Raw genomic sequence first — 15,224 nt, 5'->3', positions numbered from 1 at the left:
TACTGACCCCAAACTTTTGAACGGTAGTGTATATATATGTGTATATATATATATATATATATTTTTTTTTTTAATTTCTGAAAATAATAAAACAATGTTGGCAAATTTGTTTTATTGGCATATTATTATGATACGACTTATGCTATTTACAAGCTGTTTTATTTTATTTTCAAACACTAATTGATCAGTTATATGAGAAATTCATTTTATTAAGTTGTTTTGATTTTCTTTAACATGTCTTCTGATATTCTTGATTATTTCATGCTATAACTAGTGTTAGATTATTGATTTACATGCTTTTTGTACTGAGGCGAATACAGTGATCTCATTCCACATTAAAGAGTGGAAAAAATACATTTATTCTTTTTCTGTTTTGTGATCAAACTGACAGAACTTAAAGTGTTAATGCAATTATTTGGTAGCTGGTGCACTACCAATAATGATTTGATAACATTAAATACTATTTCCAAGCACTTCTGTCAATAAAACAGCTTGTGCAACAGCAATGCAATTTTTAATAGTTAATCCAATTTTTAATGGGGTCCCCCTTCAAAACGTGATTGGGCTACTTTTGGGCTAGTTTTGAGTAGCAGTTGGGAGGGTGTTGTTGTGAAAACGGTTGCCATGATTTTGCCAAGTAAGATCTTTTGTTGATCCTGTATTAACATTACTGTCTAAAAATATAGACTTAACCCAATCCCTACCCCTAAACATAACCATAATTTATTCCTAAAATCAGAGGGAGCTGGTAGCTGATTAACAAGGGTGTAGAAGCATCAAACTCTAATCGTAAGCCTAAAACTGGCATTTAAAGTTATCCCTCAATTCTGATTGGCTGATTGAAATGTTGTTCCAGGATCAACAAGGAAGTTGATCCAGGAACATGTTGTACTTGGCAAAATCACGTTCACCACTGGCCTACAGGCCACAGCAATCCAGTCTGTGGAAGATTTATATGTTTGTGTATACTGTCTACTATAATTTCAAGTTTATGTAAACATGCATTAAAGTCTTTGGATGCTATATCACATCTAGCTGGATTTGAATAATTATTTTAATGTGTTTATATCAAGACAACAACAACACAATAATCATTCAGTGTCAGCTCTGAGTTTATTGCATTTCTTTGAAAATCATTTAATGTATTTTGAACTCTTAGGTAATTTATTTTCCAGTTACTTTTAATATGTACAATATTTGATTTCTATCTACTCATAAAAATGGTTTATAGCAGGTGTTAACAGTGATTAACGAGCATTACTAATGAAGGATGGGTTCAGGTGGGGATGCTATAAACCATTAAAACTTATTTGGTTAGAAAGAATAAACACCCTGTCATTCTGTTGTCAATTACTGTGTCACACCCCCCCATCACCCCCCTGCCCTAATTCTCTTTGAAACCATATTCCTCATAGTCTTTTTTAATAAAATTAGTGGCTTGAAATTTCTGTTAACATCTGATTATAATATTTCTAAAATCCCCCTCAAATTATCAAAATTTCATCAGCAAGCTCTTCTCGCTTGGAAAATTTGTTACTCTCACAATTTCTCTCCTCACACCTCCTTCATTTGGAACAATGGTAATATAACTGCATGCTTCAAACAAATTTTTTTTTTTTTTTTTTTTTTTTTTTAACAAACTGGTTCAACAAAGACATTAATCATCTTATAAAAATGTTTGACAATTTTGGGAATATTTCAATTTATGAACAATTTATGCCTATTTACAGTTTCCCTGTACAGTTTAGGGAATGTAACTTAGTTGGTAAAGCTATTCCAGTAACACTTTGTCATGTTGTCAAAAGTCATATTTGTCTGTGACAAACCCAAAATTAATTTTAGAAGCTGTTGAGCTCACTGAGAAAAAATACAATAACAAACATAATTGTAAAGTTGTCCAAAAAAGATTTTTTTTTTTTTTTTTTTTTTTTTTTTTGGAACTAAAAAATAAAAGAAATACATTTCAAAATTCTACATACCATTCACCCTTCTTTAATATCAAGATTCACTGACAGAGATGATGTATGCTGTTTTTGTGATAGAAAGAGATGCTGACTCACTTATTTTTTGACTTTTCTGACTCACTTATGAAAGTTGTAAACAAGTTTTGGATGGACTTGGCAGAGTTTATATTTAATTTAATGAATATTAATTATTGCTTTACTTTAAAGGATGTTATCGTGTACTACGAAAACAAAAGCAATAAAGATAGAATTTATTGTTAACCTTTTTATTTATTTTATATTTATTCAGTAAGAAATATAAAATAATTAAAATACTATGATACAATCTTCTGGTGCTTTTAATATCTTTATTTGTTAAAATTAAATGTGTGCTATGCTTCCCCCCCACCCCCCGTTTTGTTCATAAATTGTACTGTTCTTATTTGAACATTCTTGTTATTATTTTGTATGTTCTTCTTTTCTGCAATTAAAAAAAAAAAAGTAAAATAAAAAGAAAATAAAGGTTTTTTTTTTTTTTTTTTTTTTTTACAAAAATAAATACAACTAATAATTTATAAAATGAAATTAATATCACAACAATTATAAAGAATATCTCAATATATGTACTAAGAACACTTGCACATGGTGTTATAGGGGGATCATGTTTAGCTATAAGAATATGTATAGCAGGTTCTCATGAGGCTATTTTTTATTAAAAGTAATAAATTCATTTTTTATAAGTCACATTATTATTATTATTATTATTATTATTATTTTGTATATTTTGCGATAAATATTTTAACCATATTACAGGCTACACACACACATGGGTAATATCTTTCTACAAACCTAACATAGCATAACTAACATTTTAATGATAACATATTTTCAATTCAGTTCTTTTTTTCATGTTGAAGAACACTATTACTTACTTTTACATTTTTTCCCATAAAGTAACATTCTTAAAATAAAGAATGCATAAAAAAGGCATAAAATATCTTAAAAGACTGGGATAAACAAAACTAAAAAATAAATAATAATAATAATAATAAGGTTAAATAGGCCTATTAACACTTGTTTATATAGCTATTTAGCTAACAGAAGTGGCTCCAATAAACATTAAATGAACTAACGCGTACGGCAAAAGAAAACCGACTGTAAACACAGAAAAACGGAACAAATATCATAAGCCACGTTTCTGGAGGAACTCAGTAAGAAGACGGACCGCGGAACAATAAATAGAAATACCGGTATACCAATATCAATGTTTTCCACGAAATTATACTGTATTAAAGGATTTTCCAGCAGTCCTCTTCTCTTTCTGACATCTTCTAAGCGTGTTTTGTCCTCTCTGTCTCATGGTCAACGAACAGTTACTAATACAGTGAGCGGTTTATATTACTACTGAACAGTATCTAGTTATAATCAGTTATAAAATTTTTATTTTAATTATTTTTAAAATGTAAAATTGTTAAATGTATTTATTTAATACATTCATTTGTATTTTTATATTTAATTGTATTTAATAATTTTTATTTTGTGGTCGTTTAAAAACATTTTAATTAAAAAAAAATATTTGTAATTATTTAAATGTGTTTAAATTGTTATTCATCTCAACAGCTTGCAGCACAGTGTAAATCAAAACCTCAGAAGCAGGTTTGTAAGACTGTACTGAGGCATTTTGATACACAGTACAGCGAAGAACTTGGAGAGCAGTGGCAGGGTGCAAGGTGGGAAATTTTGGGATTTTATGTTGTTTTTTTCCTCCCCATTTCATTTTCTATTATTATTATTATTATTAAATTGCCCTCTGTAAAGTAAGGTAAAATGGTAAAAAAGCTATATTTTTAAGATGTTTTCACAAACTAAAGTGTACTATGGCTTTTTAAATATGGCATTACCACAGTACTACTTAAAAATATTAGCTTTCTGGAAATGTCATATTTTGTGTGATTTACCAAAGCGTGTTATATTAAACAATCTCAGAACTAGTGTGCACAGCCTACATAAATGTTTGATGTTTTCAGGGATGTGCTTCTGAATCCACTCTCATGGCAATATGGTGTGCTGCTTAATCGCTTCAGTGACCTTACAAACCTCAAGCAGTGCCTCACAGAGCTTGGATACACAAACCTCCTTCCACAGACGCAGCCTGAATCCCAGTCCCAAGCGGCACACATCCCCCTCCAGTGTTTTATTCACAGAGATCCAGTGCGTATTCCCACCCAAACCCACCACCCCGGCTGGTTAAAACAGTACTATCTCCTAAACGCAGCCTCTCTTCTCCCAGTACTGAGTTTGAATGTGAAGGAAGGGGAGAATGTGCTTGATCTTTGTGCAGCTCCTGGGGGGGAAAAGTCTGGCCATATTACAGACAGCAACTCCCGGTAAGTTCCAAACCTAGTCGAAAAAAAAAACGCTTTAGGTTAGGTTTTGGACCTCAAAACCAGTCATAAGGGTCAATTTGTCAAAGTTGAGATGAATACATCATCTGAAAGCTGAATAAATAAGCTTTCTATTAATGTATACAATTATTTGAATATCTGGAATCTGAGGGTGCAAAGAAAATCTAAATATTGAGAAAATTGCCTTTAAAGTTGTCCAGATGAAGTTCTTAACAATGCATATTACTAATCAAAAATTAAGTTTTTATAGATTTACAGTAGGAAATTTACAAAATATTTTCATGGAACATGATCTTTACTTAATTTCCTAATGATTTTTGGCATAAAATAAAAATCAATACTTTTGACCTATACTATGTATTTTTGGCTATTGCTACAAATATACCCCAGTGACTTAAGACTGGTTTTGTGGTCCAGGGTCACATATATGAAATTATTTGAGTCATTATTGATGCACTAAGTGAAACTGTTCAAAAGTTTGTGGTTGGTAAGATTTTTTGGTAACACTTTACAATAGGGATATATTTTTTGAACTACATTTAATGCATTAACTAACAGTTACAAGGAGCAACACATTTGTTACAATATTTATTAATCTTTGTTAACATTAGTTAATAAAAATGCAGCTGTTCATTGTTAGTCCATGTTAGCTCCGGTCCAATAATTACACATTAATAGATACAACTTTTAATTTTAATAATGTATAAGTAAATGTAATGTCAGAATCAGTTTTAACTGATTAATAAATGCTTTAAAATTATTTTTCATTGTTTGTTTATGTTAACTTATGGAACCCTATTGTAAAGTGTTACCTTTTTTTGTTTTAAATAAGTCTTATGTGCACACCAAGCCTGCATTAACTTGATCAAAAATACAGTAAAAGCTGTAATATTGTTAAATATTATTACAGTTTATAACTTTTTGCTATTTTAATATAACATTCTTAAATAAATGCCATCAGGGGTTTTAAATAATCTCTGCGAAAACAGACAGAAACAATAGACTTCAAGTGTAGTCCAGTGAAATAATTTCTGGGATATTAGGCATGAAATTAAGTGCCCGATCACAGCATCAAAATAAAAGATAATTATTATAATGCAACTTTAGCACTTAGGATTCAATGTGCTGTTATTTGTTGCTTTACTAATGTCTTATGAAATTAAAATAAATACTTTAGTCATTTTTAACTAGATGCCCATATATTGCCATTTTCGTAGTAAGAACAGGTTATGCTGTTCTTTTAAATTTACTATTTATTGAAGGGTCCTATAAATAATACGTTTCTACAAAAATATGAAGCAGAATTATTTGTTTTTAGAATTGATAATAATCAGAAATGTTTCTTGAGCAGCAAATCAGCATATTATGATTTTTGAAGGATCACGTGGCACTGGAGTAATGGTATACAGGAATAAATCATATTGTACAACATATTACAATAGAAAGCAGGTATTTTAAATTGTAATATTATTTCACAATACCTTATTTAACTTGCCTTATTTTTCAGATTACTTTACACAATACCAAAATCTTACCAGCTGTTCTTCTTTTCTTTAACTTGGTGGCTTCATTTCTAAAACTTGGAAATAGTACATGGAAATCAGTTTGTCGTTAAATGACCTGTGTAAATGACTTTTTGTTGTACCCTGCAATATGATTTTATGTAATAAAATTGTACTCTTAGGACTCCTGCACTGTAATGAAGTGGATCAGCACAGACACAATTGGCTACTAAAGACTCTCGAATCATATGTTCCTCCAACACTACGACATCTGCTTTCCGTGACTCACCTGGACGGCCGGAGCATTGGGAGCGTGCGACCAGGGGCTTACGACAAGGTACCACACTCACCTGTGCTCATCTGTCACAGCCATGAAAACTACAACCTTCAAGCCATCATTTGGCTATTTTAAGTGCTGATATTTACACAGAATGAATCATCAAATGACTTCTTTATAGGAGGGAGCATTACCTAACATTTGTTCGATTCCCTGAACCACATAAGCTAAACTCACTGTATTAACCTCCGCTGAATGTCATCCATTCAAGTGTTTGGGGAAAAACAACAACAGCATCAAAAAAAAACTTCTAGTTTGTGAATGTCAAAGTGACACACTCACATGACATCAATAGCGGTGCTGCCTCCAAACTCCCTCATTTATCACTGTTGGCGTAACTCTTAGTGCAAGCCCTTACTTTCCATCTCAAAGCGACCAAAAACCTGCAAGGTGGAATAGAGGTTTTCTGCACACTCAGTCATTTGAAGGCAAAGCTGCATATGATGCATTTTTTTTTTTCCACTCATCATGAGGTGACGAGACACTAGGCAGGTCAGTAGCAGCCCTCCAGGCCAAACATGCCAATCAAGCGGTGAATATGGTGCTTTTAAAGTTTCCAGATACTGCTGACTGAGTATTATCCTCTTCTGGTGGCGAGAGAAGAGTTGGGCCGCTGAGCGGAAAGGTAAACGAATACACAATGCGACAGGAGGTGTCGTGATGGTTTTAAATGAAAACAGCTCAGGGTGGTTGCGTTGCTAAGCGAGGTTAACTTCATTCCAGGCGTATTGGAAACTTATTCTTGTGGTGAGATTTTTGCGAAATGGCAGATATTATGTTGCTTCTTTCACGTCACGTGACACTTGCTAAGTGAAACGTGAATCCAGTGCATTCAGTTTTATCTGAAACAGATTAACATGAATCTGGCGATGTTTTATGTTGGTTGTTGTGCGTATTACTATAGTTAAAAAATTAAATGTCTGGTGAGTGGTGCTAAAAGGATAATGTTCTGGTTAGTTCATCCAAAAATGAAAATTACTCACCTTCATGTCATTCCAAAACCATGAAACCTCATCTTCAGAACACAAATTAAGATATTTTTGATGAAATCTGACAGCTTTCTGACCCTGCATAGACAGCAACGCAACTGACACATTCAAGGCCCAGAAAGGTAATAAAACTAGGGCTATCCTCGACTAAAGATTTTTCTGGTCGACTAGTAGTCGTTTGTTTTAAGCATTAGTAAACTATTAGTCGCACGTTTATCAATAAACCATATAAATCATAATAATGAGCCTTTAATTGCCTGCATAGCCTAATCAATGCTCAAGCGCACGCAAAGAACCTTGCCACAGCGCACCAGCAGATGTAAAAATTATAAATGGCTCTGGGAAAAACAGCAACGAGACTGCATTAAAGTTTTAATAATTTATTGATAAAGTCGGCGACACTGACTTTTGATCTCTGCAATAGTGATGCGCCTGTATGCATGTTTTATACAGATTATTATTATATTATTATTTAATCTGAGAATATTTGTTTTCAGTTTGAATTGGTTTATTTAAAAGTAGTCATTTCACTCTTTATAGACATATTTTTCATGTTTGTATCTTAAGTATATACAGAGTTTCAAAGTTTCGCACTCAAGTTCACAGAGACCGAGACGGCAGACAGCGCATCCTGTTTGCTTTCAATATTTTACAAAAGTGCAACGTTTAGTTGTTATTCTGAGTGCACACAAATAAACTTAGAGTCTTTGCAGATTAAAAAGATGTATTACTTTTATCTGTATGACCAAAAATGACGGAGTATTTTGAGAGCAAGTGACCGCACCGTCGCCTACATCTGTCATGCAGAGAGCGTGCTACTATTCAGCTTCCACGTTTCGCACAGGCACGTCCTGATTTTGCTGAGTTAGATGTGTTCCTGGGTCAACATATTTTGTTGACCCTGGAACAACATTTTAATCCAAAAATTTAATCTTGACCACATCCCTACACCTAAACCTAACCTTACCCATGAGTAATCCCTAAAATCAGAGGAAATGATAGATGAATGACACTGATGTACAAGCACCAAACACTGATTGCAAAGACTATAAACTTCACAAAGACTATAAACTGTTTTTTTCAAATCTGATTGGTTAATCGCAATGTTGTTCCAGGGTCAACAAAGATGTTGATCCAGGAACATGTTGTACTTGGTAAAATCAGGTTCTGCTTTCGCACAGACACTTTAATAGCGCACATTTTTCGAGGTTAACATTAGATTGAGCAGCCATGTAAAGTTGCTACTACATACATCTTTCAGATGAAAAGCCATATTTGAGGTCGATCGATGAGTATTTGGATGTCCTGCCCGGTGTACTGTATTACCACATAGACAATCCGTTAACAATCTGTCCGTCACGGACTGCATGACTTCGCCACTTTCTGCGAATTTTTTTTTTTTTTCTGTTACTAAGCGATTAATAAAATTTTGGTCGACCAAGCCTCTTCTCATTAACTAATGGTTGACTAACAGTCAACTTTTAGGGGGCAGCCCTAGTAAAACCTTTGTTAAAATAGTCCATGTGATATCAGTGGTTCAACTGTAATTTTATGAAGCAATAAGAATACTTTTTGTGCACAAAGAAAACAAATAGAACAACTTTATTTAGCAATCTCTTCTGTGTCAGTCTTTGATGCATTCTTCGTGGTACTGTCGTGAATGCGTGTCAAACATTGTTCTTTGCACGCAAAAAGTATTCTCATAGCTTTGTAAAATTACGGTTGAACCAGTCATGTCCCATGGACTATTTTAAGGATGTTCTTACTATCTATCTTTCTTGCACTGGGTCAGATACAGGGTCAGAAATCTCTCGGATTTCATCAAAAAATATCTTAATTTGTGTTCTGAAGATGAGGTTTTACGGGTTTGGAACCACATGAGGGTGAGTAATTAATGAGAGAATTATCATTTTTGAGTGAACTATCCCTTTAAAAAAAGCAAACAGGAGATAAAAATGACATGTATTTTGCTGCTACAGATCTTTGAGCTTTTATATCGTGACTTGTGTTTCATTCGATTTTTATTAGCACTCTGCAGTGTTTACCATTACAATGCTGTACCAGGTGAGCTACCGAGCAAGTTTACAATGTCAGAAAAGCTGAAGCTGGTAATGTGATGCAGACTTCAAAATGTATTAGATTCTAAATCTTGCACTATGGTAAAAGTGTTTTGAAGTCAAAACATTGTACTGTGCAAGGAACAAAGCAAAAATCTTTATTAAGTCTTTATTATTTTTATATATTGATAATCTGCCCCATAATTGACAGTTCGCAAACAGATTGATAGGCAATCTGACCAGTCATAACACCGAATCCATCATTCTGTCCGGCAAACAAATAAGACAGGAGAGTAAATATAGCTTTGGACTTAAACATGAAAAATTGTGTGTATTGACATCTTTCCGCGGTTGAGATTAAATTTGTTCTGATGTTCATTCGTGTTTTTTTTTCCTGCTTTAAGTAAAGAAGAAAAGACAATCGGTTCGTCGATTAATTTAAAAATGCAATACAGCGATCTTTCACAACACATTAGAGAGCCACAGAATGATATTTATTGTTTGAATTTCTTAAAAAAAAGTCAACATTTTAATGCTGACACCTTGTTTCATACCAAAACTAACCTGCTCTGTCTTGTGTTGGCATGTTGTCAGTTTCCTCTTTGCTCTGCAATGTATTTTTCACTACGTAAGAACGTGTGTGAGTGTTCATTTCAACTGAAAACTGCAGTAAATTGAAATAGATACTTCTTTGGTACATCATTTTGCAAAAAAATATAGGTGAAGGCACTTGTTTTCCAATGAGTCTGTTGTTTTTTGTACAATTCATTATGTAGCACAACCACACATGGCTGTGATACACCGGTCCCACCAGAAGGTGACAGTGTTGTTGTTTTACTCTCACTGACCTCCATTCACATTGCACAGATGCTTAAGATTCCCAGGACCCTCGATGGAGGGGACACAGGTACTCGTTCAAGCTCTGGTGATGAAAACTCCTGTCCCGAAATGTCAAATGAATACGTCTCAGACGCCCATAATCCAATCACTTTATCAGCGCTGGCACTTAGATGAGGGTAACAGGTTTGGCTCTCGCACTTAAATGTGTTGCCGTTCCTAGATCACATTGTCAGGCCCACGGGGGTCTTTCTACAGCATCATGTCCTTTAGTGACGTCGGTCTCCAGAGTGCCCCCCGGCGTTCTTTTAGCCAGACAGGCAGCAGAGCTAAGAGAGGGAATTAAGAGGCTCTAATACAAAGCTGGCAAGGAGAAAAACAGTGGGGCTCAATTGTCAGCTTGACAAGGCAGTTTCAGCCAGTTCTAATGAGGAGAGAGTAGTCTCAAAGGAAGCCGAGAAAGACGAGCTTAGCCTGTGCAAGGAACGATGGTTTTGGTGGGTAAGGGACTGCAGGATTTCCTGAGAGAGATCCGTACCAGAACGAATGGCTGGTGTTTTTATTCAGTCCTGTCTATTGCTCATCTGAAACTTTCAGGGAGATTCTTAGTGCTTGCGTTAGTTGTTTGTTTAACCACTGTAGAAGATTCTAGCTCAGGTGCGTTTTGTGATTATTGGCCCCAGGTGTGTGTGGTGTTTCCACTCTCTCTTTCTCTCTCTCTACTTCAGCTGCTCTCTCATTTGTTGAGCCGGTTTCACAGAGGACGGTGTGAGTGTGTTGGTTCTTTTAAAGAGCTAATGAGGCCCATACCGGCAGGTCCCTGCTGTCCTTCTGCTTTGCTCTTTGTGTTATGCTCACCGTCCCCCAGGTGAACATGAAATATTCCCCTTCAGTCTCTTACACTGTTTTTTTCCTCCCTGCAGAGTTAAAACCTGTTCTCTGATGTGTGTTTGTCTGTGTGCGTTGCTCCATCCCTCTGTGTCAGGTGCTTGTAGATGCCCCGTGCTCTAATGACCGGAGTTGGCTTTATACCCCTGATACCCACCAAGGGGAAATGTGGCTGAAGGAGAGAACTCAACTACCGCTCTTACAGAAGGAGCTGCTCTGGTAAATATCTATCATGGAAACTCCCACACACACACAAACAAAAGTGGGCAAATAGACGGCGCAAAACAACTCTGCTCCTTTTTTTCATTCTTGATTTGAGATCTATAATCTGACAGTAGGCATAATTTAAATTGTGCAACAATTTTGACGCAAACTCTTTAAAAGCCTCTTTTTGAATATTTTTAAAAATTATTATTATGAAGTTTAATGACCAAAAAGAATATTTAGCTTTGTCAAAAATTGTATGCACGACCCTGTTGTTGCGCGATTTTCCTGTTTTCAACCCTGAATAAAAAAGGTAGTTGCGACTTTTTATTCTGACTCGCAATTCTGACTTTTTTCCTCAAAATTGTGGGATATAAACTCGCAATTGTTAAAAAAAACTCAAAATTGCCAGTGTCTCACTGTTCTGACACGAATTATGAGTAAAGTCAGAATTCTGAGATATAAACTTGCAGTTCTGAGAACATATTAGTATTTTTCCCCCCTTAAAAATGTGAACTTTATAACTTGCAATTGTTAGTTTATAACTCACAATTCTAAGAAAAAAGTCAGAATTGCGAAATATAAATTAATAACTATATAAATTATATAAATTACACTATATAAACTATAAAAAATATAAAGAAATTTTATATCTTGCAATTCTGACTAATTTATAACTCACAAGTCAGAAAATAAAAGTCAAAAGCTCGCAATTACCTTTTATATGTTAATTAATCAATCAATCAGTTTTTTTTTTAAATTGTAACACTGAAGAATTGATAACACTTGCAGCCTTCCCACAGCATGATGGAAAAAATGTTGTGTTGTATCATTATTTATTTTATTTTATTTTATTTTATTTAGAAATATTTAATTCATATTAATATTGTTAATATTATGGTAGCATGAAATAAAATTCTATATTTTCTATTTAGATTTGATTTTTTCAAAATGTTTATTGCTAGGAAATGACAATATTGTAACAAAACTGCAAAAATTGTTAACTCATAAAATGAACTAAAAAATGGCTTAAATAATTAGTTTTATTATTATTATTATTATTATTATTATTATTATTATTATTTTATTATTATTATTATTTTAATATTTTGAGTTTACTTTTATTTTTATATTTCTGTTTTAATATTAGCTTGATTTATTTATGTGCATATGTGCATGTGATTTATATACTGAATAACAACAAAAAATAAATGTAAGCTATATATATATATTTCTAACATTCAGTTTTTTTACAGTTAAGTTTCATGTAGCATTTATATTTTTTGTCAGCTATATTTCATTTAACAAATATGACCCTGGACCACAAAACCAGTCATAAGGGTCCTTTTTTAAAAAAAATTTTTTTTTTAAATTAAGCTTTAAGTTGATGTATGGTTTGTTAGGATAGGACAATATTTGCTTGAGATACAACTATTTGATAATCTGGATTCTGAGGGTGCAAAAAAACTACAAAAAAAAACAAAATATTGAGAATATTGCCTTTAAAGTTGTCCAAATGAAGTTCTTAGCAATGCATATGACTCAAAAAGTTTTTACATTTACAGTAGGAAATGTACAAAATATTTTCATGGAACATGATCTTTACTTAATATCCTTGTAATTTTTGGCATAAAACAAAAGTCTATAATTTAGTGTATTGTTGGCTATTCCTACAAATATCCCTGTGCTGCTTATGACTGGTCCAGGGTCACAAATATGAATTGTAATAGTTTTACTTAACAATAGTTTACAATTTAACAACTGCACCTTTCCTTTTTAAATGTGGTTTTATAAAGTGCCCGTTTGATGATATCTATTTAATGTTAATAATTGCTGGTTGTGTTTATTTTTATTGTTTGTCAGTTCGGCCCTAGCAGCAGTGCGTCCTGGAGGAGTGGTTGTTTACTCCACATGCACCATGTCACGAGCCGAGAACCAATCAGTTGTGGAGGCGGTGCTTGCATCTTATCAAGGGGTGGAGCTTCTGGAAGTGCAGCAACACTTAATTGACTCTCTGTCCGATCATTTCTGCTTTGCCCACTTTCATTCTTCAGTGGGACAGTTAGTGATCCCGCAAAAAGGTAAAACTTGGGGACCGATGTATGTTTCTCGATTACGAAGAATATATTAAAAATGGAAAAAACATTGTGCCGTTGTGCAGCAGTAGTACTTTAAATACATGAGCTAGTGTGCTCATGTGAGTGATGCAGGTTTATAACTAAAAAAAAAAAAAAAAAAAAAAAACTATATATATATGTGTGCATATAAATAAAGTAATTGCTTTATCTCACAGTTCTGACTTTTTTTTCTCACAATTGTGTTTATATTTCACAATTCAGACTTTTTATCTCACAATTTAGAATTTAAATCTCAAAATTGTGTAATTTTTTTTCTCAGAACTTCAGGAAAAAAGTCCCAATTGTGAGATATAAGCTCATATTTTTAAAATCAAAATGAGTTTGTTTGTTTTTTTCTTTGCAATTTTTACGTCAGAATTTATACTGAAATTAAAAAATAATTATATAATTCTATTATATATAGTTCTGAGAAAAAAAAGTCTGAATTGTGACAATCTCCGAATTTTGAGATTTTAAACTCAAAAATGCGAGAAAAAAATCTGAATTGTAAAATATAAATGCAACTGTGAGAACAAAAAAAGTCAGAACTATGAGATAAAAAAAAAAATCGCAATTACCTTTTTTAATTTTATATTTCATGGTGGAAATAAAAAGACAGTACTATGAGTTGTAAACTCTGAATTTAGAAGAAAAATTCAGAATTATGAGCCGTGAACTCAGAATTGCAAGATGTAAATTTGGAATTGTGAGAAAGTCAGTCAGAATTGTTGATGATATCCAACCATTCTGACTTTTTTCTTAGAACTGCGAGTTCAAATGGGTCGGAATTATTAGATATAAATTTAGAATTGCAAGAAAAAAAAGTGCCTTTTTTACTATGTAGCAAAAATGGGCTTCTATAACATTTTAAAATATCTGTTTTCTATTTGAATATATTTAAAAATGTGATTTATTCCTGTAATGCAAAGCTGCATTTTTAGCAGGCTTTAATTAGTCTTCACTGTCATGTGATCCTTTAGAAATAGTTCTAATATGCTGATTTGCTGATCAAGAAACCGTGGACTTTGAATTTACATGCCTCGACAAAGGCATAAACAGCCTAGGTTGGGCAGGAATGGTTATCTCTGGCGACCCTCCAGCTGAAGCACCACTTAATATGATCTCTCGGAAGTGAAAGCTGTTTTGAAATCTCAGAACGCAACACTCGAACAAGGTTTGAGTAATGAATCTGTGGGCTCGGGTCTCGTCTCTTTTGCATAAGTGTTTTTAAACATCTCAGCTGAACTGCTTGAGGAGTTTTGCTGTTGTCAGCCTTTGAGGTCAGTGACAAATTGCGTCTAATAAAACTTAAGAGTTTCCTGAATCATGGAAAGCACACTTTGAATGTTTACCATTAACATGATGTATGAAAATGAGATCACACACACCTTTTAGACAAGGTGTATATGTTTAAGGAACAGTCTTTAAGTGCTGTAGCAGCACCATCATAGCTTTATTTTTATTTAAAAATTTAGCAGCGTACGCGGGTTGTGCATTAACATTGTCTCAAGAGGTCATCAATGTTAATGGTGAAGCTTGTTCCTATTACAATTAAAACTGGATCTCAGGTGTTTTTTTTTACTATAAGCTACATTTGAATATGTACACTGGGGGTTCAAATGTTTGGAATAAAGGCTGAAATTATGTAATCAAACATACATTAAAAAAAACAGTAATATTATGAAATATTAGTACAATTATTTGTGCAATTACTCAAGTCTTCAGTGTCACATGATCCTTCAGAAATAATTCTAATATGCTGATTTGCTGCTCAAGAAACATTTCTTATTATTATCAGTCTTGAAAACAGTTGTGATGCTTAATATTTTTGTGGAAACCATGATGAATAATATTTTACAGTATTAGAAAGCAGTTACACTGCCGTTCAAAAGTTTGGGATCAGTAAGATTTTTGTGTTTTTTAATGAAGTCTTTTATGCTAATCA

General features: G+C 33.3%; 1 protein-coding gene across 1 annotated transcript; it reads left to right on the top strand.

The window, feature by feature from the left end:
* The first annotated feature begins 3,175 nt into the window (after positions 1 to 3,175).
* On the top strand, positions 3,176 to 13,398 carry nsun3 (NOP2/Sun RNA methyltransferase 3). The gene is given in 7 exon segments (XM_051132463.1): positions 3,176 to 3,327; positions 3,564 to 3,673; positions 3,971 to 4,289; positions 4,291 to 4,330; positions 6,033 to 6,187; positions 11,056 to 11,177; positions 13,026 to 13,398. Coding segments are annotated over 7 exon segments (1,134 nt in total). The 5' UTR covers positions 3,176 to 3,207; the 3' UTR covers positions 13,294 to 13,398.
* Positions 13,399 to 15,224: the final 1,826 nt, after the last annotated feature.

This window comes from Labeo rohita, chromosome 1, assembly GCF_022985175.1.
Source record: "Labeo rohita strain BAU-BD-2019 chromosome 1, IGBB_LRoh.1.0, whole genome shotgun sequence".
NCBI classification, from domain to species: Eukaryota; Metazoa; Chordata; class Actinopteri; order Cypriniformes; family Cyprinidae; genus Labeo; species Labeo rohita.
This window is presented reverse-complemented; position numbering and strand designations above follow the sequence as displayed.